We start from the raw sequence: 27,335 nt of genomic DNA on the forward strand, positions 1-27,335 counted from the left end.
CTTGTTCCCCTGCCGGTTAAACCTAACGCTAGTGTGAAAGAAGCTGAAGGAGAGTCTGTCTTCAGTATTCAGTTCTACTGAGCCCTAAAGATGCTTGTGTGTAACATACAGAAGCTTCCAGCTTGCCTCTTGTTACTACCCCAGTCTCTGACAATTTATTTTGCCCTATAACTGCCCATCGCCCTGCCTATCTGACTTGTTACACACAGGTGTCTTCAGCGCTCAGTAGAACTGTAGACTAAAGACAAATTCTCTTTGGCGATGCTCATTTAGAGCTTTAGTAAGAGGAATCTTTGCACCCTGTTTTCTAATACAAAGAAACACCTTCCCTAATAAAGTATGTTACAAACATGTTTAGTATACCTCCAGTACAGATTGTTTTGTGATAGACTTCTGTACAGAGCAGTCTTGTTAGATGCCTACCAACTCCATGTGCAAGTGTGTGGAATTTCATTACCCAGTGGTTGCTCTACTCCTGCAGCACGTGGAACGAATGCAAATCCCTAAAATATAAGTCAGTGTACCTCCAAACTAGAGGAAGACTTGTTTGTATAAATGCCATATATGATATTATCATTTCCTCATATCAATCACTTTCCAGTGGTCTCCCCACTAGATACATGCCTTCTGTGTGATCTTCTCATCATTTTTGATATGTTCATGGATAATTTACATATTTGTATTGTGACTAGTAACTGCCACAAGGCAACTTGTTCAGCAAGCATCAGGTGAACCTGCATTCATGGATTTATGTGCTGTATTAATGGAATTTTATAGTACTGAGACGTATGTCTTATAGGATAGTTTCCACACATTATACAGATAACTGTCACACCATTGCTCAGCATTAGTTTTCTATATGCTGAAATCTTTCTTGCAAAATATTTCCTTTGTTGACTGCTGTTTTGGAGGAAAATGCCCATCACTGACATATGAAAGTACATTTTGAAACACAAACAACAGACCATGAAATTTTCCATTGCGTTCTCACTTCCTGAGGAGTTTCTAGCAGAGGAAAAAAGTGTTTCCCGAGCTGCTAGAGTCAGTAATGTCAGAGTACGAAAACAGTGAGAGAGTGTTTCTGTGAGTGCTTCTAGAATAATTTACACATTGCTCTTAATATCCTGCTAAATAAAAAACACCCAACAGAATCCAATCAGTTTAGTGTTCTGTACTAATGAAAGGCAACCAAATACATCACTGTCAGATGATTATTTGTATATGAAATTTCTTACAATATAAAAAATGTTTGCTGTGATTTTTCAAGATGTCTGTACTGAAGTATTTTTCATGCTTATTGGGCAGTGCTATGCTGCAGTTTTCCTTGTTGTCACCTCTGTGTCAATATAACATGCCAATATATTTACACCTTTGTTCATTAAGACCCTTGTGATGTAATCATTCCTTGAACCTCTGGTTCTGAAGCTTCTTATAAAAAGGTTCCTCTGCTTCTTCACTTCCCTCCCTTTCTGCTACTTGGGGTTTCCTTCTTAGACTAGCTTCTCTGCTTGAAGGAATGCCAATAGTCTCAGCTACTAAGGGGGTTGGCACGCCTCCAGCAACATTTACAGTTGGACCGCAACGTGGTTCAGAGTCAGGTTCTAGGTCACTTATTGAGGATCCTGGAGACACACCTGCACCTTTTGGTGTCCTGTAGCCACGATAATCCTTACTCATATCATAGGTACCTGTTTCTTGGATCTCACCAGGCTTCTGTGCAGCTTTCCACTCCCATGGACCATTGCCTGACGAGAGATGAACTACTGGGTGGTGAGGTGCGTGGGCATCAATTGTGACAATACTTGAACTATCCCTCTCTGAGGGTGAACGGTATTGTGATGAATCAGAACTACTTGTTGTAGAAGATGAAGAGGTTTCTGAATGTTTAGGTGTGCTAGACACCAATGATGATACCTGCTGTTGTTGTTGCTTTGACATTGCAATCACCTGCATAAGTCTTGGTGCATTTGTAGAAGCTCGAGGTACTCCTCCTTTCTCTGCCATCATCATCCACTTAGCTCTAATAGCAGAACTGCCCTTGGGTGAACCAGTTTGGTTTTCTTCAGGAATGTGAAGAAGTGGTGGAGCTGCTGGCCTCGGTTGGATAAGGACACGTGGCCCTGCGGCTCTAGCCTGCACTGTAGGATAAAGTGATGGTGGTGCTCTGTCAGGATCTGGCTCATCAAGAATAATACCTGAAGTTTCAGATGCTGCCCGCCGATGAGCTTGCGCTAATGCCACTTCCTCTCCAAGTGTAAGGCTACGCCCTTCCAAAGGCTTTGGCTTCCATTCAGCTCCTGGGCCTCTTGGTGGACGTGTACCTTCAGCAGGCACATGTATAGTCATGTGGCGGCGAGAAGTGTCCTCCATAGATGGTGTGCTAACTCGTGGTAAAGTGTTACTAAAAGTTACCATATTTTCTTTTCCCATTGGACTTCTGGGGGCTAGTAAATCAACATCAACACTGGCACGTTTAAGGCTGCCCAGAGAATTTTTCTCACGTTGAACCTTCCGAAGACATAGGAAAAAGGTGTTAATACCTACAAATATTTGTCAAGATTAAATCCTTATTACAGCAGTCAATGTGTGTGCAGCTTAATCACATATTTATGGAATATTCACAGATTATGCTATAAATGTCTGTATGACCCCCAACTTTTAGGAAACTGGAGGTCTCTTGACACATGTTCTACACTTTGAGGTTGCCACATACAGCCTCGTCATCCACCTCATTTGAGCAAATGTCTAGAGACTCCTCTTCTCCAGATAGGTAAAAGTTTGTGGTACCCTCATTTATCAAATATTTATGGCATCCTGTTGATATGACAGAAATATATGTAAAGCAAAAATAAACCCTTTAAATGGGGAATTTGAGCCAAATTTGAAATTAAAGATGAATCTTTCTGTCAATTTGTTACAAACTATGAACCCCACACTTATTTTTTTAAAGCATTAAAATGTAAGTATAGCTTGAGAACCCCAAGAACTGTGAACTGCGTATCACTAACCTGACGCTGGGTAGCCTGGGTTCTAGGAAGAGGAGTAAGTTCATCAGTGCTTGAAGATTTATTTTGGTGGTACACAGACTCATGTCCTCGATGAGTTAAAGCATGGAGAAGATCCTTACTGGCTTTTGGTGAAGTGTCCTCTGAGGATGCCCGGAAATTACCCACAGCATGATAAGCCTGCAAGATACATTATACCATTTTGCTTGTTTGGAGATCAGCAGCACATTTACACAGGAAATTATCATGAAAGAGCTTTCGTAAGACATTTGTTCCTGATAATTGGTCCGATCTTCTGCCCATGTAAAAGGGCCTTATATCTACATTATAAGTAATAAATATTCGTTTTCATGTCCATATTCCTAATTTTTGTAGTTGCTAATGATTAATGTAGCTTAATTGCATATTGTCTTGACTAAAAAAACAACATGAAAGAACATATAGGTCCTTGAATGCAGTGGATTCACCACAGATATCACTCTTACAGAGTGAAAGAATGAAGAGTGATAACTGTGGTAAAACCCAGTGCATTTCTGCAACATAATGATAATGCTTGTTCTTCCCCATGCCAAGGGGGTAACCACATACCACCAGCACTTTTGTATGAAGCCCATGTTCATCTTGATAATATTTGCACTGAAACTGCATTTAGGCTAATTTCAGATGAACGTTTCCTTGTGCTCCCACACGTAGCATCAGGGGCGGACACAGACAGCAGAGGACCCCTGCGCAAAGAATATACCTGCCCCCCCCCCCCCAAACAACGCATACAGATATAAACATATACTTGCAAATAAAAACATCTTGTTAATATGAGTCAATACATTTACAATAGGTATATATATTTTTTTTCATACTAGGCCACTCCTCTAAATCTGTCAAATCACAGTAAGGGTAATTTTGGTGGTACACGTTCTATATATATATATTTAGCGTCTCAGCCTGAAAGAACGTTAAAAGTGAAAATAATAAAGATTTTATTAGAATCAATAGAAAAAAGGGGGGTATAGAGAATTGATTAAAAAAAATCAGGCATACAGGAGATCAGAGATGTGGAGAGGGATTGGTAATTGACCATCCACCACTCTGATAGCCTGAATAATAGCCTGTTGTTTGCTACTATTCAGTATATTGTAACACTTATATAGGTGTAGTCTATAGCAACCAGGCTGAAATACCGCTACACAAATGGCAGGGACTCACATGTGCAGACCTAGTCCTATGTGCGTCTATCCCTATGCTACTTGTAATGAGCCATAGAGTGGAACGTCTGCAGAGTCTAAATAGCTGATATGGGTTTGAATCAGTCCTCTAAATCTGCCCAAAACATAACTATACACATCCAGTCCTCTTAATGCCCCCACATAGTAATTATTCCCTCTTTGTACCAGCACATAGTAGTAATGCCCTCACTGTGCCCCCTTCACAGTAGTTATGCCCAGATATGTGCCCCCTCACAGTAGTTATAACAGATATGTGTCCCCTCACAGTAGTTATAACAGATATGTGTCTCCTCACAGTAGTTATGGCCAGATATGTGTCCCCTCACAGTAGTTATGTCCAGATATGTGCCCACTCACAGTAGTTATGCCCAGATATGTGCCCCCTCACAGTAGTTATAACAGATGTGTGTCCCCTTACACTAGTTATGGCCAGATATGTGTCCCCTCACAGTAGTTATGGCCAGATATGTGCCCCCTCACAGTAGTTAAAACAGATGTGTGTCCCCTCACAGTAGTTATGGCCAGATATGTGTCCCCTCACAGTAACTATAACAGATGTGTGTCCCCTCCCACTAGTTATGGCCAGATATGTGCCCCCTCACAGTAGTTATAACAGATGTGTGTCCCCTCACACTAGTTATGCCCAGATATGTACCCACTCACAGTAGTTATGCCCAGATATGTGCCCGCTCACAGTAGTTATAACAGATGTGTGTCCCCTCACACTAGTTATGGCCAGATATGTGCCCCCTCACAGTAGTTATAACAGATATGTGCCCCCTCACAGTAGTTATAACAGATATGTGCCCCCTCACAGTAGTTATGCCCAGATATGTGCCCCCTCACAGTAGTTATGTCCAGATATGTGCCCACTCACAGTAGTTATGCCCAGATATGTGCCCCCTCACAGTAGTTATAACAGATGTGTGTCCCCTCACAGTAGTTATGCCCAGATATGTGCCCCCTCACAGTAGTTATGTCCAGATATGTGCCCCATACAGTAATGTCCAGATATGTGTCCCCTCACAGTAGTTATGGCCAGATATGTGCCCCCTCACAGAAGTTATAACAGATATGTGTTCCATCACAGTAGTTATGGCCAGATATGTGACCCCTCACAGTAGTTATGGGCAGATATGTGCCCCCTCACTGTAGTTAGGCCCAGATATGTGCCCACTCACAGTAGTTCTGCCCAGATATGTGTCCCCTCAATGTAGTTATGCCCAGATATGTGCCCCCTCTTTGTAGTTATGCCCAGATATGTGCCCACTCACAATAGTTATGGCCAGCTATGTGCCCCCTCACAGTAGTTATATCCAGATATGTGCCCCCTTACAGTAGTTATGCCCAAATATGTGCCCCCTCACTGTAGTGATGCCAGATGTGTGCCCCCTTCACAGTAGTTATGATCCACAGCAGCAGGGGCGTATCTAAAAGCTCATGGGCCCTGGTGTAAGAGTTCAGCTTTGGCCCCCGTCCCTCGGTGCTTGTTGGCAAGGGGCAGGGGAGCACATATCCTTCCTGCTGCCTGAGGCAAACATTGAAAGGGCACCCCTCATGCCAAATTCTTAACCTAACCCCTTCCCTCCAGCCAGAGGTGTAAATTGACCAGTATGCACTTTCTATAATGCCAGTGTCTTATGTGGCACAAGGGTCTTTGGGCCCCCTCAGGCTCCTGGGCCCGGTAGCGACTGCTACCTCTGCACCCCCTATAGCTACGCCCCTGCACAGCAGTAGCACGATGTAGTGTCACACTGCTCTGCTGGTCTGTGTAGGAGGAGGAGCACAGAAGATTCCCAGCCACACCGATCCTCACACAGACCAACAGTGTGTTGTGTGACACTACATAGTGCTGCTGCCGTGGAGCCAGGGCCGTATTTAGATTTTATGCTGCTCTAGGCACTTTAGTGCTGGTACCTGCCCTCACTGAAGTACATATTTTTTAGATAACAGATAGTAAAATCCTCCCTAGGCCTTCAGCTATCCCTCATATGCTTGCACAATTAATGGGCTGACGTGTTACACGTGCACTTGGAAGGCATCTGTGTTGGTCCCATGTTCATATGTGCCCGCATTCCTGAGAAAAATGATGTCTTATTGTATGCAAATGGAGGCGTTACCATTACACCTAGAGGCTCTATAACTGCCATGCCCTCTGCACTTGGCCAGTTGTGATGATATTTTTCCTGCCAGGCACTGTCAACGTAGAAAGGGAGCGGCAGTTGCAGAGAAACCGGAGCCTCTAGGTGTAACAGCAACACCCCCGTTGCTCCTAGAGGCTCATTTGCATATATTAAAACCTAATTTTTCTCAGTAATGTGGGCACATATAAATATGGGAGCAGCACAGATGCCTTCAGCTGCCAAGTGCACCTGCAACAGGTCAGCTGGTGTCATAGGGATAGATCTGCTGACAGATGACCGTTAAAGCGGTTGTCCGGGTTCAGAGCTGAAGCCGGACATATCCCCTTCTCCCCCCACTCAGCCCCTCTGAAATGTCATGCTCCGATGCTCTCTCCTGCCCTGCGCAGGGTTAAGGGTTGTTTTGTTTACATTTTTATAATGCTAGGAGAAGACTTCTGCCTAGCAGTGTTCCCGATGATGTCATCGGCACTGATGGGCGGCTTTACATTCTAGGGCAGCGCTAAATCCCGTCCATTAGTGCCGATGACGTCACCGGGCTCACTGGTAGGAGGAATCCCCCTATAGTACCCTCAGTGGTAATAAGGCTCCCTATAGGGCACCCCTTATAATCTATATATAATCTACTGTATATGGCACTTCTATAGAGCCCTCAGTAGTGGTAATGCCCACCAACACTGCCCACAGTATTTATAATGTTCCCTGCAGTGCCCCTGTAATTACAATACCTCCCGCCGTACCCCCTGGAGTTATAATCTTCTCTGTAGTGCCCCCATAAATTATAATGCCTGTCCTCTCCCTACAGTCTTCTATACAATACATTCCCATGTAAATAACTTCACTGCTCTCCCTCAGTCTTTTATACCATGCAGTCCCATGTGAATAACTTCACTGCTTTACCTACAGTCTTTTATACCATGCAGTCCCATGTAAATAACACCAGTCCTCTCCCTCCAGTCCCATGTAAATAACATATCTTCCTTAGTCTTCTATAACATACAGTCCCATGTAAATAACTTAAATACCCTCTGTGAGCCCCTCCAACACATAGTTCCATGTAAATAACATCACTCCTTACCCTCCAGTCTTCTATAATATCCACTTCCATGTAAATAACACCAGTCCTCTCCCCCAATCTTCTATATGATACAGTCCCATGTAAATAACCTCTCTTTCGTAAAGTGTTCTATAACATACAGTCCCATGTAAATAGCTTCACTCCTCTACCTTCAGTCTTCTATACCATGCAGTCCCATGTAACACCAGTCTTCTCTCTCCACTCCAATGTAAATAACATCTCTTCCTTACAGTCTTCTATCACATACAGTCCCATGTAAATAACTTCAATCCCTTCCTTCAGCCCCTCCAACACATATTCCCATGTAAATATCACTCCTTACCCTCCAGTCCACTATAATATCCAGTCCCATGTAAATTACACCAGTCATCTCCCCCCAATCTTCTAACATACAGTCCCATGTAACTAACAGTCCTCCCCTCCCTTCAGCCCTTCTAACATACAGTCCCAGTTAAATAACATATTTGCCTCCCACTAAGCAGGGAGGAGGTATAACAGCGGAGAACCACATCTCCCAGCATTTCTCTGGCACTCACATTCATTCCATGGCATCACAGGTCTCCAATGCTGAGTGCTGCCTTTTTCTGCACTGATCACATGATGGTGGCCTCATCACAGGTCCTACCACCACTTCCACTGTTGAAAAGATCACATGACTATGATGTCATCGCAGGTCCTTCAGCTATGGAGTTTAGGCACAACAGGCAGCAGATTCACAGTAAGTCCTAATCAGGGCCCCCCCCCCCGACCTGTTGCCAGAGGAAGGGAGTGAAAAAAAAAAAAAAAAAAAACACCAAAGGGCCCTCTCCCTTGCTGGGCCCCTGTGCAGCTGAACCAGCTGCACAGGCTGTATTTCCGCATGTTTTCCGCACTGGACACGCTTAAATTAGCCTTAAACTGTCTTTTGCATTGTCTATGATTCATGCTGTGTCATTGTTAAGGAATGCAAATGAGCTCTTAACAAGCTCTGCCTCTAATGCCACCAGATGTAAGGCAGCTATCCTATAGGCAGGGGCGTAGCTAAAGGCTCATGGGCCCTGCTGCAAGAGTTCAGCTTGGGCCCCCCTTCCCTCAGTGCTTTGTGGCCAGGGGCAGGGAGGCACATAGCAAAAATTTTAATGCCCCCCCCCCATGCCAAATTCTTCACCTTACCACAAGGGTCTTTGGGCCCCCTCAGGCTCCTGGGCCCGCTAGCGACTGCTACCTCTGCACCCCCTATAGCTACGCCCCTGCCTATAAGTTAATGTTTAACCCTTTAAATAGGCCATGAGGACAGGGTCGTAGCTATGTGAGGTGCAGAGGTAGCAGTCAGTACCGGGCCCAATAGCCTGAGGGGCCCAAAATCCCTTGTGTCGCATAGTTACACCTCTGGCGGGAGGGAAGGGGTTAAGTCAAGAATTTGGCATGGTGGGGGAATATTGCTGTTTCAATTTTTGCCTCAGGCAGCATGAAGGCTATGTGCTGCCCTTCCTCTGGCCACAAAGCATTGAGGGAAGGGGGACCCAAGCTAAACTCTTGCACCAGGGCCCATGAGCCTTTAGCTACGCCCCTGCCTTGACTACTGGCTCAACTGGGTGGGATGCCGATGTCAGGATTTGAGGGGTACTATCTCATTGTCAAGTCATGACATGGGTATTCTCTACAGTATAGCACTAAGAGCTGGTCAGGACAAGGAGGTGGGGTGGCTTAAACTAACACATGCTCTCTTAGAGGAAGGAAGTTGAGCAGTGTGTGTAGTTCAGAGTTCATCAGTTGCAGAGCAATGTGGTCTGTATGCAGGAAACAGCACCAAAGCTGCTGCAGGACTAATTAAAACCTTTCCCGGGTAGATGATAGTGTTGATACTGCGGAATATCATAAAGAAAAAAAAGGAAATGGAGCTTTCACTGCTTTTTGGTCACTTTTCCCCCTAAATTTTTTTTTATAATAAAAGGGATCAAAAAGTTGCACACGCTGCAAATTGGTATAAAAAATTATAGATCGCCCTACAAAAGAAGAGCCTTTACACAACTCTGTAGATGTAAATATAAAAATGTTTGGCCTAGTTGACACTTCAGTTATTTGGTCAGTGATTTCCATCAGTTATTGTGAGCCAAAATCAAGAGTAAGAACCCCTGCACACGAACATGTGCTTCCCGTTGCCGTACTGCGGACCGCATTTGCGGATCCGCTACACACGGGTGCCGTTCCGTGGGCATTCCGCATCACATGAATGGGTCCGCAAATCCGGAGATGCGGAATGGTATGGAACGGAAGCACGGAACGGAACCCTACGGAAGCACTACGGAGTGCTTCCGTGGGGTTTCGTCCCGTACTTCCGTTCCGCAAAAAGATAGAACATGTCCTATCTTTTTGCGGAACGGCCGGATCGCGGACCCTTTCAAGTGAATGGGTCAGCGATCCGCTGTGGCTGTCCCACGGACAGTGTTCGTGCATTGAGGCCCGCATTTTGCGGGCCGCAGCACGACCACGGGGCGTGCAGGGGGCCTAAAGCCTATACGAGATAAGGTATAGCAGAACGATTTGCACCTGTTCTGATTTTTTTTTACCCAAAACTGGTTTTGGCTCACAATAAGGCCTCATGCACACGACCGTTGTGTGCATCCGTGGCCGTTGTGCCGTTTTCCGTTTTTTTTCGCGGACCCATTGACTTTCAATGGGTCCGTGGAAAAATCGGAAAATGCACCGTTTTGCAGCCGCATCCGTGATCCGTGTTTCCTGTCCGTCAAAAAAATATGACCTGTCCCATTCAAGTCAATGGGTCCGTGAAAGAACACGGATGCACAAAAGATTGGCATCCGCGTCCGTGATCCGTGGCCGTAGGTTACTTTCATACAGACGGATCCGAAGATCCGTCTGCATAAAAGCTTTTTCAGAGATGAGTTTTCACTTCGTGAAAACTCATATCCAACAGTATATTCTAACACAGAGGCGTTGCCATAGTGATGGGGACGCTTCTAGTTAGAATATACTACGAACTGTGTACGTGACTGCCCCCTGCTGCCTGGCAGCACCCGATCTCTTACAGGGGGCTGTGATCCGCACAATTAACCCCTCAGGTGCTGCACCTGATGGGTTAATTGTGCATATCATAGCCCCCTATAAGAGATCAGGGGCTGCCAGGCAGCAGGGGGCAGACCCCCCTCCCTCCCCAGTTTTAATTTCATTGGTGGCCAGTGCGGTCCCCCCTGGCCCCCCCTCCCTCTATTGTAATATCATTGGTGGCCAGTGTGCGGCCCCCCCTCCCTCCCTCTATTGTATTATCATTGGTGGCCAGTGTGCGCCCACCCCGGCCCCCCCTCCCTCCCTCTATTGTATTATCATTGGTGGCCAGTGTGCGGCCCCCCCGGCCCCCCCTCTATTGTATTAATATCATTGGTGGCCAGTGTGCGGCCCCCCCGGCTTCCCCTCTATTGTATTAATATCATTGGTGGCCAGTGTGCGGCCTCCCCTCTCCCCCCCGATCATTGGTGGCAGCGGAGATTCCGACCGGAGTCCCAGTTTAATCGCTCTGGGGCTCCGATCGGTAACCATGGCAACCAGGACGCTACTGCAGGCCTGGTTGCCATGGTTACTTAGCAATATTACAATATTAGAAGCATCATACTTACCTGCTGCGCTGTCTGTGACCGGCCGGGAGCTCCTCCTACTGGTAAGTGACAGATCATTAAGCAATGCGCCGCACAGACCTGTCACTTACCAGTAGGAGGAGCTCCCGGCCGGTCACAGACAGTGCAGCAGGTAAGTATGATGCTTCTAATATTGTAATATTGCTAAGTAACCATGGCAACCAGGCCTGCAGTAGCGTCCTGGTTTCCATGGTTACCGATCGGAGCCCCAGCGATTAAACTGGGACTCCGATCGCAACTCTCCGCTGCCACCAATGATCGGAATGGGGGGGGGGGGGATGCCGCACACTGGCCACCAATGATATTACAATAGAGGGAGGGAGGGGGGCCGCACACTGGCCACCAATGATAATACAATAAAGGGAGGGAGGGGGGGCCGGGGGAGGCCGCACACTGGCCACCAATGATATTACAATAGAGGAAGGGAGGGGGGGCCGGGGGAGGCCGCACACTGGCCACCAATGATAATACAATAGAGGGCGGGGGGGGGGACGCACACTGGCCACCAATGATAATACAATAGAGGGAGGGAGGGAGGGAGGGGGGGCCGGGGGTGGGGGCCCCACACTGGCCACCAATGATATTCAAACTGGGGAGGGAGGGGGGTCTGCCCCCTGCTGCCTGGCAGCCCCTGATCTCTTACAGGGGGCTATGATATGCACAATTAACCCATCAGGTGCAGCACCTGAGGGGTTAATTGTGCGGATCACAGCCCCCTGTAAGAGATCGGGTGCTGCCAGGCAGCAGGGGGCAGTCATGTACACAGTTCGTAGTATATTCTAACTAGAAGCGTCCCCATCACTATGGGAACGCCTCTGTGTTAGAATATACTGTCGGATATGAGTTTCACAATCTAACTCATATCCGACAGTATATTCTAACATAGAGGCGTTCCCATGGTGATGGGGACGCTTCAAGTTAAAATATACCATCGGATTGGAGAAAACTCTGATCCGATGGTATAATAGGGACGCCTGACTTGAAAGTCAATGGGGGACGGATCCGTTTGAAATTGCACCATATTGTGTCAACGTCAAACGGATTTGTCCCCATTGACTTGCATTGTAATTCAGGACGGATCCGTTTGGCTCCGCACGGCCAGGCAGACACTAAAACGACTTTTTTTTCGTGGATCCTCCAAAAATCAAGGAAGACCCACGGATGAAAAAACGGTCACGGATCATGGACCAACGGAACCCCATTTTGCGGACCATGAAAAAATACGGTCATGTGCATGAGGCCTAACTGATGGAAATAACTGAAGTTTTAACTCAGCCTTATGGGGGTCAGAATATGGCGATGCAAAGAAAAAATTAGTTGTTTCAAAGTTTTTATTTTTTTATAGTATTAAAACAAGAAAAATTATAAAAGTGTGGTATCGCTGTAATCATACTGACCTGGAGAACAGTAATGGCCAGTTCGCAGTGTTCGCCGACGAACACATGCGATCTGCCATCTTCACTCCCAAGCCCGGTGATGCAGAGGTAAGTCCTTACCTGTGCCTGCGCCGCGAGCCGCTCTGAAACACATGCGGTCACCGGGAGCAGGCAGTTCTAAGAACAGCCCAATGAAGGCTGTTCCAGGAACTGCCTGCTCCAGGTGACCGCATGTGTTTCAGAGCGTCTCGCCGGAACAGGCACAGGTAAGGACTTACCTCTGCATCGCCGGGCTTGGGAATAAAGATGGCAGATCGCATGTGTTCATCGGCAAACACTGCGAACTGGCCATCACTGCTGGAGAATCAAGTTAATAGGTCAGTTTTACCACATATGGAACGCTGTAAATATGAAACCCATATAACTAAAACTGCAGGCTATCAGGCTCTTTGTTTCATATTGAATCTGAATGAGAACTGCTCTGATGGCTGGATCTGTAGCCCTTATCTATAGTGTCCTAACTAAATGAGTGTTTATGAGCTGTCAGGAGTTCAGAGATAAGGGCTATAGATCCAGCTATCAGAGCAGTTCTATGACAGGTTCAGTGTGAAGCAGAGAGTCTGATAGCCTGCAGATGCGCGGACACTGAAAGCTGTAGAAGAAAGAAACTGCTGAAAATTTTTAATAGAAAACTATTGAAAAAAACGATTTTTAGCCCCAAATGAATAGAAGGAAAAAATAAAAAACTGCTCTCAAAAGTGTCCATAGCCTTAGGCCCCTTTCACACAGGCTAGTATTCCGCGCGGATGCGATGCGTGCGGTTGAACGCATTGCACCCGCACTGAATCTGGACCCATTCATTTCTATGGGGCTGTTCACATGAGCGGTGATTTTCACGCATCACTTGTGCGTTGAGTGAAAATCGCAGCATGCTCTATATTCTGCGTTTTTCACGCAATGCCGGCCCCATAGAAGTGAATGGGGTTGCGTGAAAATCGCAAGCATCGGCAAGCAAGTGCGGATGCAGTGCGATTTTCACGCACGGTTGCTAGGAGACGATCGGGATGGAGACCCGATCATTATTATTTTCCCTTATAACATGGTTATAAGGGAAAATAATAGCATTCTGAATACAGAATGCATAGTAAAACAGCGCTGGAGGGGTTAAAAAAATAAAATAAAATTTAACTCACCTTAGTCCACTTGATCGCGCTGCCCGGCATCTCCTTCTGTCTCCTTTGCTGAACAGGACCTGTGGTGACGTCACTCCGGTCATCACATGATCCATCACATGATCTTTTACCATGGTGATGGATCATGTGATGGATCATGTGATGACCGGAGTGACGTCACCACAGGTCCTGTTCAGCAAAGGAGACAGAAGTAGATGCCAGGCAGCGCGATCAAGTGGACTAAGGTGAGTTAAATTATTTTATTTATTTTTTTAACCCCTCTAGCGCTATTTTACTATGCATTCTGTATTCAGAATGCTATTATTTTCCCTTATAACCATGTTATAAGGGAAAATAATACAATCTACACAACCCCGATCCCAAGCCCGAACTTCTGTGAAGAAGTTCGGGTTTGGGTACCAAACATGCGCGATTTTTCTCACGCGAGTGCAAAACGCATTACAATGTTTTGCACTCGCGCGGAAAAATTGCGCGTGTTCCCGCAACGCACCCGCACATTTTCCCGCAACGCCCATCTGAAAGAGGCCTTAAACTCTGCTTGGTGTGTTTCCTCCCACCATCCACCACTGGCATACTATATTAGCCCCAGGGGGCTACACCACACCATAATACCACCACCCAGCCCAGGGAGAAGTACAGGGTGCAGAGCCTGTGTAGGAGGAGTTTACATCCAGTCACCAAAAGGGGTGTCTACCGTGACAGCAGCTGTGCCCCAACACATCCTTTCTCCAGGTTCTGCTTACCACTCGTGTTTTAAAAACATGTTTTGTACTGTAATTTGCTGCAGATTTGCAGTGTGGAATCCACAGCGCAAATCTGCAACATTTGAACTCACCCCAAAGGAAATTAAGAGTGTCGTCAGTAAATGACTTCTGCTGAGAAGAATAAAACTAAATAATAAAAATAATCATAATAAAAACAAAATATGAAAAATATACCCAAGAGAATCTCATTCAATAAGATTATTTTTATGATGAACATTCTACACATTTTTGTGTTTGTTATTTTTAAATAAAAATTGTGAATTGTGGTTTGCAGTTCACTTTGCAGCTTTCCCGTGGGACAGGGTCAACAGAGCAACTCAACAGAGTAACTCATTATCATTGGCGGGTTGGGAAATTAATAACAAATGACAGGTCTATTGTTTGCTAGATAAGGCAGTATAGCAACACTATACAGTTAATGTTCTGTATGCATTCTCTAGCCTCTTGGGGAGGAAGTTTTACTCCATCTTCCATTTCTTCCTGAAGAATGTAACAACAGCATATGAACATTTTCTGTCTATTAAAGGGGTTTTCCCAGAAACAATACTTATCACAGCATTGGGAATATGTGTTTAATTGGTGGTGTCCTACAGCTGGGACACCCACCAATCACAAGAATGGGGATCCCATGTTCCCCTATTAAATGGGGCAGTTGCTGCTTGTAAGGTCAGGCCCTCCTGCTCTCACACTGGGAGGAGTGCTACCATAGTGAAGAAGTGATACAGTGATTAATATTGAAAAAAAACATTTTATCAACGTTCTATACAATTCAGCCTCTACAACAACAGTCAACACAACAGTCTAACATTTCCCAGTCTGGCTGAGTGGCCACAGATTTTACACATTTTCAAACAGTGGAGTGGTCTATCTACAGTTCTCACCACCCTGACACGTAGTCTGGAGTCTAGTTCCAGCCTGCATTTTTTTTGTGCTTTTTATAATAAAAAAGACCTAAAAAAGATTCATTGTTGGTAATAGATGATTGCTGTTTTTTATGCACACACACATCAGAAGAAGCAATGGCTATATATTGTCCACCAATTCCACCACTACAACTACATGTGCTAGTGACAGTGATCATCCAGGAACGTGAAGCATCCCTTTTTTTGGAGGTGTTTGTTAGGTCAGGTTTGTTTTATTTACCCTGTGCAGGGTATGGTTTCCAGCAGCAGCTGTACAGTATGGAACACGATTGACAAGGCAGGAGATGTGCAGATGTGTAGGGGTAGTAGTAACGGCAACAGCAGCACAGTATGGAACATGATGGACAAGGCAGGAGATGTGCAGCTGTGTAGGGGTAGTAGTAACGGCAACAGCAGCACAGTATGGAACATGATGGACAAGGCAGGAGATGTGCAGCTGTGTAGGGGTAGTAGTAACGGCAACAGCAGCACAGTATGGAACATGATGGACAAGGCAGGAGATGTGCAGCTGTGTAGGGATAGTAGTAACGGTAACAGCAGCACAGTATGGAACATGATGGACAAGGCATAAAATGTGTGGTTGTTTAGGGGTAGTAGAAGCGACTGTGACGAGGGGACATCCTCTGCTTCTAGAGAAAAGAAGGTTTATACACAAACATAGAAGAGGATTCTTTACGGTAAGAGCAGTGAGACTATGGAACTCTCTGGCTGAGGAGGTGGTGATGGTGACTACAATAAAAGAGTTTATGAGGGGCCTGGATGTATTTCTGGAGTGTAATAATATTACAGGTTATAGCTATTAGAATTCTGGAGAAGTGTCGTTGATCCAGGGATTTATTCTGACTGCCTGATTGGAGTCGGGGAGACATTTTTTCCCCTAAAATGAGGAAAATTGGCTTCTACCTCACAGGGTTTTTTGCCTTATGCCTCATTCACACGTCAGTGTTTTGGTCAGTGATTTCCATCAGTGATTTTGAGCCAAAACCAGGAGTGGAGCCTCCACAGAGATAAGGTATAAGGGAAAGATCTACACCTGTTCTGTGTTTAGAGGCACACCTGGTTTTGGCTCAAAATCACTGATGGAAATCACTGACCGAACACTGATGTGTGAATGAGGCATTACACTGGATCAACTTGCAGGATAACAGGCTGAACTGGATGGATAGATGCAGTGATATAGCGTGGGGAGGGGGGGGGGGGGGCGTTGCCCCGGGCGCAAAATCTCAGGGGGCGCCAACAGGGCCGCACTGCCAATTAGGCAAAGTGAGGCGATCTCCCCAGGCGACGCGGCCCTGCTCACAAGTGGGGGGCGGCGGCAGGGCACAGGGAGATGAGCGCTTCCATTGTAGTCCTGCTGGCGGCCCGATGCGCACAGCATCATAGTAACCTATGATGCTGTGCGCTCCCGTGTCCATGATGTATGCCGCTCCAGGACATATGGCCCGCTCACGGACCGTATGTCTCGGAGGGTATATGGTCGTGTGCATGAGTCCTAAGGCTACTTTCACACTCGCGTTTTGTGCGGATCCGTCATGGATAATACAACCGTCTGCATCCGTTCAGAACGGATCCGTTTGTATTATCTTTAACATAGCCAAGACGGATCCGTCTTGAACACCATTGAAAGTCAATGGAGGACGGATCCGTTTTCTATTGTGCCAGATCGAGTCAGTGAAAACGAATCCGTCCCCATTGACTTACATTCTGTGCCAGGACGGATCCGTTTGGCTTAGTTTCATCAGATGGACCCCAAAACACTGCAAGCAGCGTTTTGGTCTCCGCCTCCAAAGCGGAATGGAGACTGAACTGATGCAAACTGAGCGGATCCTTTTCCATTCAGAATGCATTAGAATGAAAACTGATCTGTTTTGGACCGCTTGTGAGAGCCCTGAACGGATCTCACAAACGGAAAGCCAAAACGCCAGTGTGAAAGTAGACTTATATGCACAATATTCCTTCCAACTGTGCACATCTACAGCATATCCTAATTGTCTATACAATAGTATCAAAAATTAAAAGGTATGTGGTCATACTCACCAAATAGGCAGCTATTCCCGAACCAATAAGAAACCCTGCATATACATCCACAGGGTGACTACGATACTGGGTAATTTGGGTTAGGCCACATACACCAGCAGCAATGGAAAAGGCAAAAACCAGAAGTGGCTTCAGAAGTTTTGTACTGTCTGATATGATGGAGTTAAAGTACATCTGGAAGAACAATGATACAGAAATTAATCTTATTACATAGTATTCAGATGTCCCCACAATGTACACTGTGATGGTCTTCACTAGTTCTGGTCCATTCTTTAGTATATTGGCTATTCCCCATTTTTATCCATCTCCTTGCCGCACTTTTTTTTAGATATTGATGAATAGACAGATACTTACAGACACATAGACCGCTGCAAATGCTGAAAGAGTGGCGTGTTGAGAAGGAAACGTCTTCCTGAAGACACATAAAGATTTTTATTGAACACATATTAATATTTATCACATCCACATCTGGATTATAGCTAGTAACTAATAAGTAGACTCCGTCCCCTGGAAATCAGGTGCATGTGCATGCCATATTGTATGTACAGCAGTTTTATCAGTATTACATAGCGTACAACTTTATGCAAATACAGTAATTCCGAGACTTACTAATAGACTGGCTGAAAACTGCCCTACTACAAAAACTAAAAACACATTTGCTTTTTACCCATACTTTAGAAAGTCAAATTCCATGTAACCCTCAAAAACACAACACAAGGCAAAGGGCATAAAGCTAAACTAGGAGGTTAAAGGGAACGTGTCACCAGAAAAGGACCTATTGTTTAAATCAAGTTTTTACGTTAAACATGGTTTTAAATCATTTTTGGTGATGTTATTTTTAATTTTCTATGTAATTATATTTCCCAAAAATTCTAAAATCTTGATGTTTTGCACTGGACACAATATGTTGAGACTTCCTGTTCTGCAGAGATCACTTTTCAGCAGTCATCTCATCATCATCATCATCCCAGGCAGGATTACAATGAACAGTATCAACTTCATATAGATAACACAGGATGCACCATTCACAATAGATGTTTGTCACACCTTATCTACTGCCTCCAGACTGCACAGGTCACAGACCATACCTAGAAAACTCTCTCATAGAAGTCCTTGAGGTACCCTCAGACCATTGTGTCTATGGTCCAGGGTGGCTGCTGTAAAGCATATCTCTAAATACTGTTAACAACAGCTCAGTCAAGATGGCTGCCTCCTTAATCATGTTCAGGAAATAGAATAAAAAGTATACAATTAGAAAATAAAAACAGACAAAAAAAGGATATGTGTAACTATCTGGTTTTAACTAGCAGAAAAAATTATAGGGGACACATTCCTTTTAATGGCCCAACCTAGAGGTGTTTGCTACTAAAGCAACCATTGGAAATGTTCTTCATAAAAGGAATATAATAGATATTTATAGGAAAGGAAATGTATACCAATTAAACGAATGATAACTATGCCCTTCAATCAGCGACCCAACAGTTGTATGAAAATAAAAGTGTCACATGGAGGGGGATATAGACATGAGTAGATGTCTATCTTATTCTTTACAAGAGCCCTATGGTACAGGGAAATAGTCCAAGTTGATTTCTTCTACGATGTCTGCATGAGGGTCATATACATAGGGGCATAAATACTAATCCTGTCTAAAATGTAGCCAGTGGCTAACTGTACATGATGTGGATATGCACGTTTTTTTCCGTACGGATTCCCATGTAGAAAAACCACAGCGTAATACAGTACCAGCAAAGTGTATGAGATTAGACATATCTCATGTACCCTCTGCTTTATTCTTAGGTGAGGAAACTGACCTGCTGTGCGGATTTAAAATCTGCAATTGTTTGTGCAATTTATATGTTAGTATTTCACCCTCTGCTATGCAAGGGTAAGATCTGCAGCAAATCCACATGCAGTTTTCGGGGGGGATTTGGTGCAGAAACATACAGAAATCTGCAGAGTAGCCTTAGGCAGTCTGAGGCTGCTTTTTTTTTTGCTGGCATTTTCTGCAGTTTGCGTTTTGAGTGGCATCTTTGCTTTTTGGTGTTTTTGTCTTTTTTCTTTGCATTAATGCCAGCTGCAAACTTTGGCTGAAGGTCTATGGGAAATATTTATTTTTCTTTGCATTAATGCCAGCTCCAAACATTGGCTGAAGGTCTATGGGAAATATAACCTTGTGTTTTTGTAATTTTGGTTGGAGTGTTTTGTGTTTCTGGCTTCTTTTAAAAAATTCGGCTTGTTGTAACTCTTGTTTTTTTTTCTTCAAGCATCTTTATATAAGATTAATTTATTATAAAAATAATTATTTATTTTTATAAAAATAATTTATAAAAACTGGTGTAAGGGAAAACTGGATTATTTGCCCATAGCAACCAATCAGATTCCACCTCTGGAAAATGAAAGGATCAATCTGATTGGTTGCCATGGGCCACTAAGCTAGTCTTCTTTTGCACCAGTTTTAATAAAGACTGTAGTTTGATAAAAAAAAAAAACAGGGGTGCCCTAAATAAAAATGCATGTGGTTACTTTGGTGTCTTATGGATCCCCCAACCCAAAAAAAAAAGAAGTATACACAGTGGTGTCGCCCCCTACATCACACTGTGCCCCCTCATGGGGGCCCCCAACTGAAATGCCCGCATTCATTTTGGTGTGGGGGGCGGCGGCCGCAGGGCACAGGGAGATGAGGGCTTCCATTGCGCTCATCTCCATAGTCATCTGTATCGCCATCCTCAGGATCAGAGGCCGGCGCAGGCGGCACACCGCTTGAGCCATACAGCGCGGGACACAGGCCGGAAGAGGCCTGCACCGCATCGCGGACATGCAGGTAAGTATAAGGCTGCGTTCACACGGGCGGGTATTCCGCGCGGGTGCAATGCGGTAGGTGAACGTATTGCACCCGCACTGAATCCTGACCCATTCATTTCTATGGGGCTGTTCAGATGAGCGGTGATTTTCACGCATCACTTGTGCGTTGCGTGAAAATCGCAGCATGCTCTATATTCTGCGTTTTTCACGCAACGCAGGCCCCATAGAAGTGAATGGGGTTGCGTGAAAATCGCAAGCATCCGCAAGCAAGTGCGGATGCGGTGCGATTTTCACGCATGGTTGCTAGGAGACAGTCTATTCACTATATTATTTTCCCTTGTAACATGGTTATAAGAGAAAATAATAGCATTCTGAAAACAGAATGCTTAGTAGGTGATTAATTGAGGGTTAAAAAAAATAAAAAAAATTAACTCACCTTCTCCTCTTGTTCGCGTAGTTCACCCGGTCTTTAGTTCTTTAATGATGAGTTGTGGGCTAAAGGACCTTTGGTGACGTCAGATCACATGCTCCAATCACATGGTCCATCACCGCGGTGATGGACCATGTGATTGGAGCATGTGATCTGACGTCACCAAAGGTCCTTTAGCCCATAGTTCATCTTTTAAAGAACTAAAGACCGGGAGAACTACGCGAACAAGAGGAGAAGGTGAGTTAATTTTTTTTATTTTTTTTAACCCTCAATTGATCACCTACTAAGCATTCTGTTTTCAGAATGCTATTATTTTCCCTTATAACCATGTTATAAAGGAAAATAATAACATCTACACAACACCGAACCCAAACCTGAACTTCTGTGAAGAAGTTCGGGTCTGGGTACCACAGTCGGTTTTTTATCACGCGCGTGCAAAACACATTGCACCCGCGCGATAAAAACTGAACATCGGAACGCAATCGCAGTCAAAACTGACTGCAATTGCATTCCTACTCGCGCGGGTTTGCCGCAACACACCGGGACGCATCCGGAACTAATCCGGACACGCTCGTGTGAACCCAGCCTAAGTGTTTTTTTTATTTTTTATATGTACAATAGTTTTACAGGCACATTAGGGGGGCTTTTGTTACTGGCACATTGGGGGGGCTCTTGTTACTGGGCTGGCACATGATGGGGGGCTTATTACTGGCACGTGATGGGGGCTCTTACTGGCGCATTGGGGGTGCTCTTGCTAATGGGCTGGCACATTATAGAGGGCTTATTACTGGCACCGTGTGGCACATGATGGGGGGCTTTTACTGGCACATGGAAATCTTGCTACTGGCACATTGGGGGGCTCTTGTTACTGGCACATGATGGGGGGGGCGCTTGTTACTGGCACATGATGGAGGGGCTCTTGTTACTGGCACATGATGGGGGGCTCTTATTACTGGCACGTAATGGGGGCTTTTATTACTGGTACGTGATGGGGGGCTCTTATTACTGGCACGTGATGGGGGGCTCTTATTACTGGCACATGATGGGGGCTATTTTACTGGCACGTGATGGGGGGCTCTTATTACTGGCACGTGATGGGGGGCTCTTATTACTGGTACATGATGGGGGGCTCTTATTACTGGCACATGATGGGGGAGCTCTTATTACTGGCACGTGATGGGGGGCTCTTATTACTTGCACGTGATGGGGGGCTCTTATTACTGGCACGTGATGGGGGGGCTCTTGTTACTGGCACGTGATGGGGGGGCTCTTGTTACTGGCACATGATGGGGGGGCTCTTATTACTGGCACATTATGGGGGGCTCTTATTACTGGCAGGTGATGGGGAGCTCTTATTACTGGCACGTGATGGGGGGGCTCTTGTTACTGGCACATGATGGGGGGGCTCTTATTACTGGCACATTATGGGGGGCTCTTATTACTGGCAGGTGATGGGGAGCTCTTATTACTGGCACGTGATGGGGGGGCTCTTATTACTGGCACGTGATGGAGGGGCTCTTGTTACTGGCACGTGATGGGGCACTTATTACTGGCACATTATTGGGGCACTTATTACTGGCACATTATTGTGGGCACATTATTGGGGGCACTTATTACTGGCACATGATTGGGGCACTTATTACTGGCACATTATTGGTGGGCACTATAGGGGCATCTACTGAGGCCACAAAGAAGGGGTATTTTATATGGGGGGCTCTGTACAGTAGCATGTTATACTGGGACACATTATGGTGGGTACTATGGGGAAGGGGAGAGAGGAGTACTATGGGGTCATCTACGGGGGCACTAAGAAGGGGTATTTTATACTTTCAAATTATGGGGGACACTGAGGGCATCTACTGGGGCACTATATAGGGGTATTTTATACTGGCACATTATGGGGGCACTATGGGGACATTAGCTCAACTGGGGGCATTATGAGGGTTATTTTTTGCACTGTCACATTATAAGGAGAATTATTTCTACTGGGGGGGGGGGGCATTATGGTGGGCTTTATTACTCCCCCATGGTATGACCCCCTAGTAGCAGCACCAGCCTCTCCCTGCTCTGCGACCCCACTGCCCCTTCTCCAAATCCTAATTATGAAATCTTTCTCATTAGGATAAAACACAACATCAGCTCCTCCGAGCCCCCCAGCCAAAGTGTTGAAGTGGTGTCCGAGAAGGGCCAAGCCAAGTAATTGTAAGTTTTCATGTGAAATATGTTCATGTTATACACATATAGCATAAACTGTGCCCCACAATATACAGTCGTGGCCAAAAGTTTTGAGAATGACACAAATATTAGTTTTCACAAAGTTTGCTGCTAAACTGCTTTTAGATCTTTGTTTCAGTTGTTTCTGTGATGTAGTGAAATATAATTACACGCACTTCATACCTTTCAAAGGCTTTTATCGACAATTACATGACATTTATGCAAAGAGTCAGTATTTGCAGTGTTGGTCCTTCTTTTTCAGGACCTTTGCAATTCGACTGGGCATGCTCTCAATCAACTTCTGGGCCAATTCCTGACTGATAGCAACCCATTCTTTCATAATCACTTCTTGGAGTTTGTCAGAATTAGTGGGTTTTTGTTTGTCCACCTGCCTCTTGAGGATTGACCACAAGTTCTCAATGGGATTAAGATCTGGGGAGTTTCCAGGCCATGGACCCAAAATGTCAACATTTTGGTCCCCGAGCCACTTAGTTATCACTTTTGCCTTATGGCACGGTGCTCCATCGTGCTGGAAAATGCATTGTTCTTCACCAAACTGTTGTTGGATTGTTGGAAGAAGTTGCTGTTGGAGGGTGTTTTGGTACCATTCTTTATTCATGGCTGTGTTTTTGGGCAAAATTGTGAGTGAGCCCACTCCCTTGGATGAGAAGCAACCCCACACATGAATTTTCAATGATTTCAAGCATCACCCTCCTTTTAACATGTCAAGTCTGCCATTTTAACCCAATCAGCCTGACATAATGATCTCCAGCCTTGTGCTCGTCAACATTCTCACCTGAGTTAACAAGACGATTACTGAAATGATCTCAGCAGGTCCTTTAATGACAGCAATGAAATGCAGTGGAAAGGTTTTTTTGGGATTAAGTTAATTTTCATGGCAAAGAAGGACTATGCAATTCATCTGATCTCTCTTCATAACATTCTGGAGTATATGCAAATTGCTATAATAAAAACTTAAGCAGCAAATTTTCCAATTTCCAATATTTATGTAATTCTCAAAACTTTTGGCCACGACTGTACAGTATACCTCTACACTGTGTAGTCTGTTCTATAAGCACCATTGTTTTGTGGCAGCAGACAGAAAATAATCTGGAAGTGCCCCTCCCAAGACCAGGCTCTGGATCCGCCACTGGTCTGGACAACTCACAGGAGTGTACATTTCTTCTAAACTGTAATCCGTATCCTCTGACCTGCAGAAATCAGCGCTCGCTCGGTAACAACTAACAGGCAGTGCCTGTAGGCTGTAGCCTGGCCCTGTTACCGAAGTTAGCTGAGTGGTGTAAGGTTAAGGTACTAGTAGAGATGATCGACCGCTGAATCCTGATTTAAAGTAAAAATTACTGCAGGATATGGATTACAGTTTAGAAATGTCAAATGTACACTCCTGTGAGCGGCGGGAGGGAGATCTGTGGACGACACTGTTATAGGGAGGGGGATCTGTGGATGACACTGTTATAGGGAGGGGGATCTGTGGATGACACTGTTATAGGGAGGGAGATCTGTGGATGACACTGTTATAGGGAGGGGGATCTGTGGATGACACTGTTATGGAGGGAGATCTGTGGATGACACTGTTATAGGGAGCGGGATCTGTGGATGACACTGTTATAGGGAGGGGGATCTGTGGATGACACTGTCATGGGGTGGATCTGTGGATGATACATATAGCATAAGATGCTATATACGGTATGTGTCATCCACAGATCCCCCTCCATAACAGTGTCATCCACAGATCCCCCCATAGATCCACAGATCCCCCTCCATAACAGTGTCATCCACAGATCCCCCCATAGCAGTGTCATCCACAGATCCCCCCCCCCCCATAGCAGTGTCATCCACAGATTCCCCTCCCTATAACAGTTTCATCCACAGGCAACTAGGACATGTTGAAATCTGAGTGATTGTTATTTTTTTTTTAACCACAGACAGCAGGACTTTTCTTCAAGTATAGCAGCACTTCTAAGCATACTTGTGTAAATGTATCATTGTTATAGCTGCTCCCCCTACTTTTGTCCTGGCCCCCAGTGTGCCCCCCCAAAATTTGAAAGCTAGATACACCACTGAGTATACACATGAATTATGCATTGATGTTTTTTCCAACAGTAAAAAACTTCAGAATAACTGTCTGTGAAGGTTCTCATTTATCCAAGTCATGGTAAATCTGTAAAGAATAAATCAAGGCAACAGAACTTACTGTAGATTTCTTGAAAACGTTTCACTCGTTCAGAATAACTGCATTTGATTTATTTATTTATTTTTGACCACCTACATTTTTCCACATTTTTGTGGTATTTATTGCAAAAAGTGTGGGTTATTTATCAAGACGTTTGCAGAGGGATATCATGATCAGTGTTCAAAACACCTTGATAAATGACCTGCACTTGATTACCTACCCTGAGGATAGGTCAATACTGAATTACCGGAAAACCAGTTTAAGTCAAATTCACATTAGTAAATGTGTGAGTTAACCATTTGTAGTGTCATAATATGCTACTTGTGAGTACGTAAAAATCTCATTGAATTCAGGTTGTTACCAGAGGGTCAGGTTTTCCACGTTATCCGGCTATTTTGCAGTCACAGAACTAAATCGATCTTGTATTCTTTGACCCTTCAATCACTCCCTCACTGTTTTAGGCCACTTTTACATGAGTGAGTTTTCCATCTGGATGTGATGCGTGTTGTGAACGCATAGCATCCGGATAGAATCCTGACCCATTCATTTCAATAGGTCTCTGTCCATTTTTCATGCATTATCTCTGCATTCAGGAAAAATCGCAGCATGTTCTATATTGTGCATTTTTCACGCAGCCTTCCCCCTAGGAGTGAATGGGGCTTGTGGGAAAAACGGAAGACATCCAGATGCAATTGTTTTTTCACTGATGGCTGCTAGAAGATGTAGATTGTTATTCTTCAGTTTTTCTTCACTCTTGTGAAAAACTCATGCAGATATAATCTGGGCGGAAAAAAACGCACACACTGAACGCAATCACTGAAAAAACTGATTGACCTTGCGTGCAAAACCATCCGTTTTTTTTCTTGAACAGATCCTGACACATTTCGCATCGCTCATGTGAAAGATGCCTTAGATGAGTCTAGAAAAATCCAGAAGAATAGAAGGACTATATAAGTGGAGAATCATGATAATCCAGGGTATTTCCCAGTTTAGCCTCCTAGTGTGAACTATGATCTTCTGTTGCTTAGATGCCAGCATGGTTGCTTGGTGACTGTTGACAGATATCTACCTGGTGAATACTCTGCTACATGTTTGAATATTTTATCCTGGATGCAGGATAATAGTAGTACCGTAATATTAATATAGCATAAAGGAGCATTCTCAACCCATTTATAGCAAATCTACAGGTAGCCGGATGCCTCACCCCATCCAGCTGACCGGCAACCTGTAAGACGTAGCTGGGCTTATGGGAACAGTTAAGCTGGCTGTTCTAGGCGTAGATGTGGTTCTCAGAGACATGACCCCCATCTATTAGACATTTCTCCTGTGGAGATTAGTGCGCTCCTTTAACATATAAATATATGCTTGTTTTTTACAGCTTCACCTTACTTACCTGGCGGACAAAATAGCATGATGGTCATTACCCGTGCAGATGTCTTGGGTGATATAAGGATTGGTAGCACATGAAGCACCAAGGTGGGTATAGTTAGGTTTACAGACAGTGAGGAAGAAAGGAGCATGGTAACCTGTTGCAAGCTGAATGACATCCGTGACCAATGCAGTGGCGCACAGTCCAAAAACATGGACACCTGTGTAACAGAAAGAATCTCTTTAAAATATGACCACAGTATTAAAGGGGTTTTGTCACTTCAGCAAGTGACATTTATCATGTAGAGAAAGTTAATACAAGGCATTTACTAATGTATTGTTATTGTCCATATTGCCTCCTTTCCTGGCTGGATTCATTTTTCCATCACAAAATATGCTGCTTGTTTCCATGGTTATGACCACCCTGCAATCTATCAGTGGTGGTTATGCTTGCACACTACAAGAAAAAATGCCGGCCTCTCTGTTGACCAGGACAGTGGGAGCTCATATAGGCCAGTGTTTTTTTTATAGTGTGCAAGCACGACCACCACGGATGGATTGCAGGGTGGTCATTGCTAGAGATGAGCGAATTTTTCTCGAAAAATTCGGTTCGATCCGAATATATTAGTGGCGAATTACGTTAAAAAATTGTTATTTCCTGGCTGCTGAGAGCCTTTATAGTGGTGTAGAACACTGTGCCTTGCAGTAACACACATAGGGAGTCAGCTGTGGTAGTGAAATAATACTGTGAGTTCGTATGACATGCAGATGACAGGCGTTGCTCTTAGAATCACTGCACACTTCACTTATTTGGGCAGTCACGGGGCCAAAACTGACCGTATAACTCAAGTATGAACTCAGCCTTACAGGTCGATGTTAGCGCCAAGAAGAAGCGCACTCCTTTTACACCGTCGCCAGCTGATTTTACATAGATGTCTACAGAAACGGTTCTATTAAA

The 27,335-nt window shown here is 44.8% G+C and overlaps 1 protein-coding gene across 2 annotated transcripts in view; it reads right to left on the reverse strand.

Moving 5' to 3' along the window:
* Positions 1 to 1,332: 1,332 nt before the first annotated feature.
* The window catches only part of PLPPR3 (phospholipid phosphatase related 3), a 51,487-nt gene continuing 25,484 nt past the window's right edge, over positions 1,333 to 27,335 (reverse strand). Inside the window, exons 4-8 of one of the 2 annotated variants that reach the window (XM_040420406.1) lie at positions 26,403 to 26,598; positions 17,724 to 17,781; positions 17,370 to 17,543; positions 3,009 to 3,185; positions 1,333 to 2,508 (exon numbers count right to left, since the gene is read on the reverse strand). In XM_040420406.1, the coding sequence (XP_040276340.1) occupies positions 1,399 to 2,508; positions 3,009 to 3,185; positions 17,370 to 17,543; positions 17,724 to 17,781; positions 26,403 to 26,598 (1,715 nt within the window). In that variant the 3' untranslated portion in view covers positions 1,333 to 1,398. Of the gene's footprint in view, positions 2,509 to 3,008; positions 3,186 to 17,369; positions 17,609 to 17,713; positions 17,782 to 26,402; positions 26,599 to 27,335 lie in introns of both variants that reach the window. The other variant, XM_040420405.1, reaches the window with a different exon arrangement.

This window comes from Bufo bufo, chromosome 2 (genome assembly GCF_905171765.1).
Source record: "Bufo bufo chromosome 2, aBufBuf1.1, whole genome shotgun sequence".
Taxonomy (NCBI): Eukaryota; Metazoa; Chordata; class Amphibia; order Anura; family Bufonidae; genus Bufo; species Bufo bufo.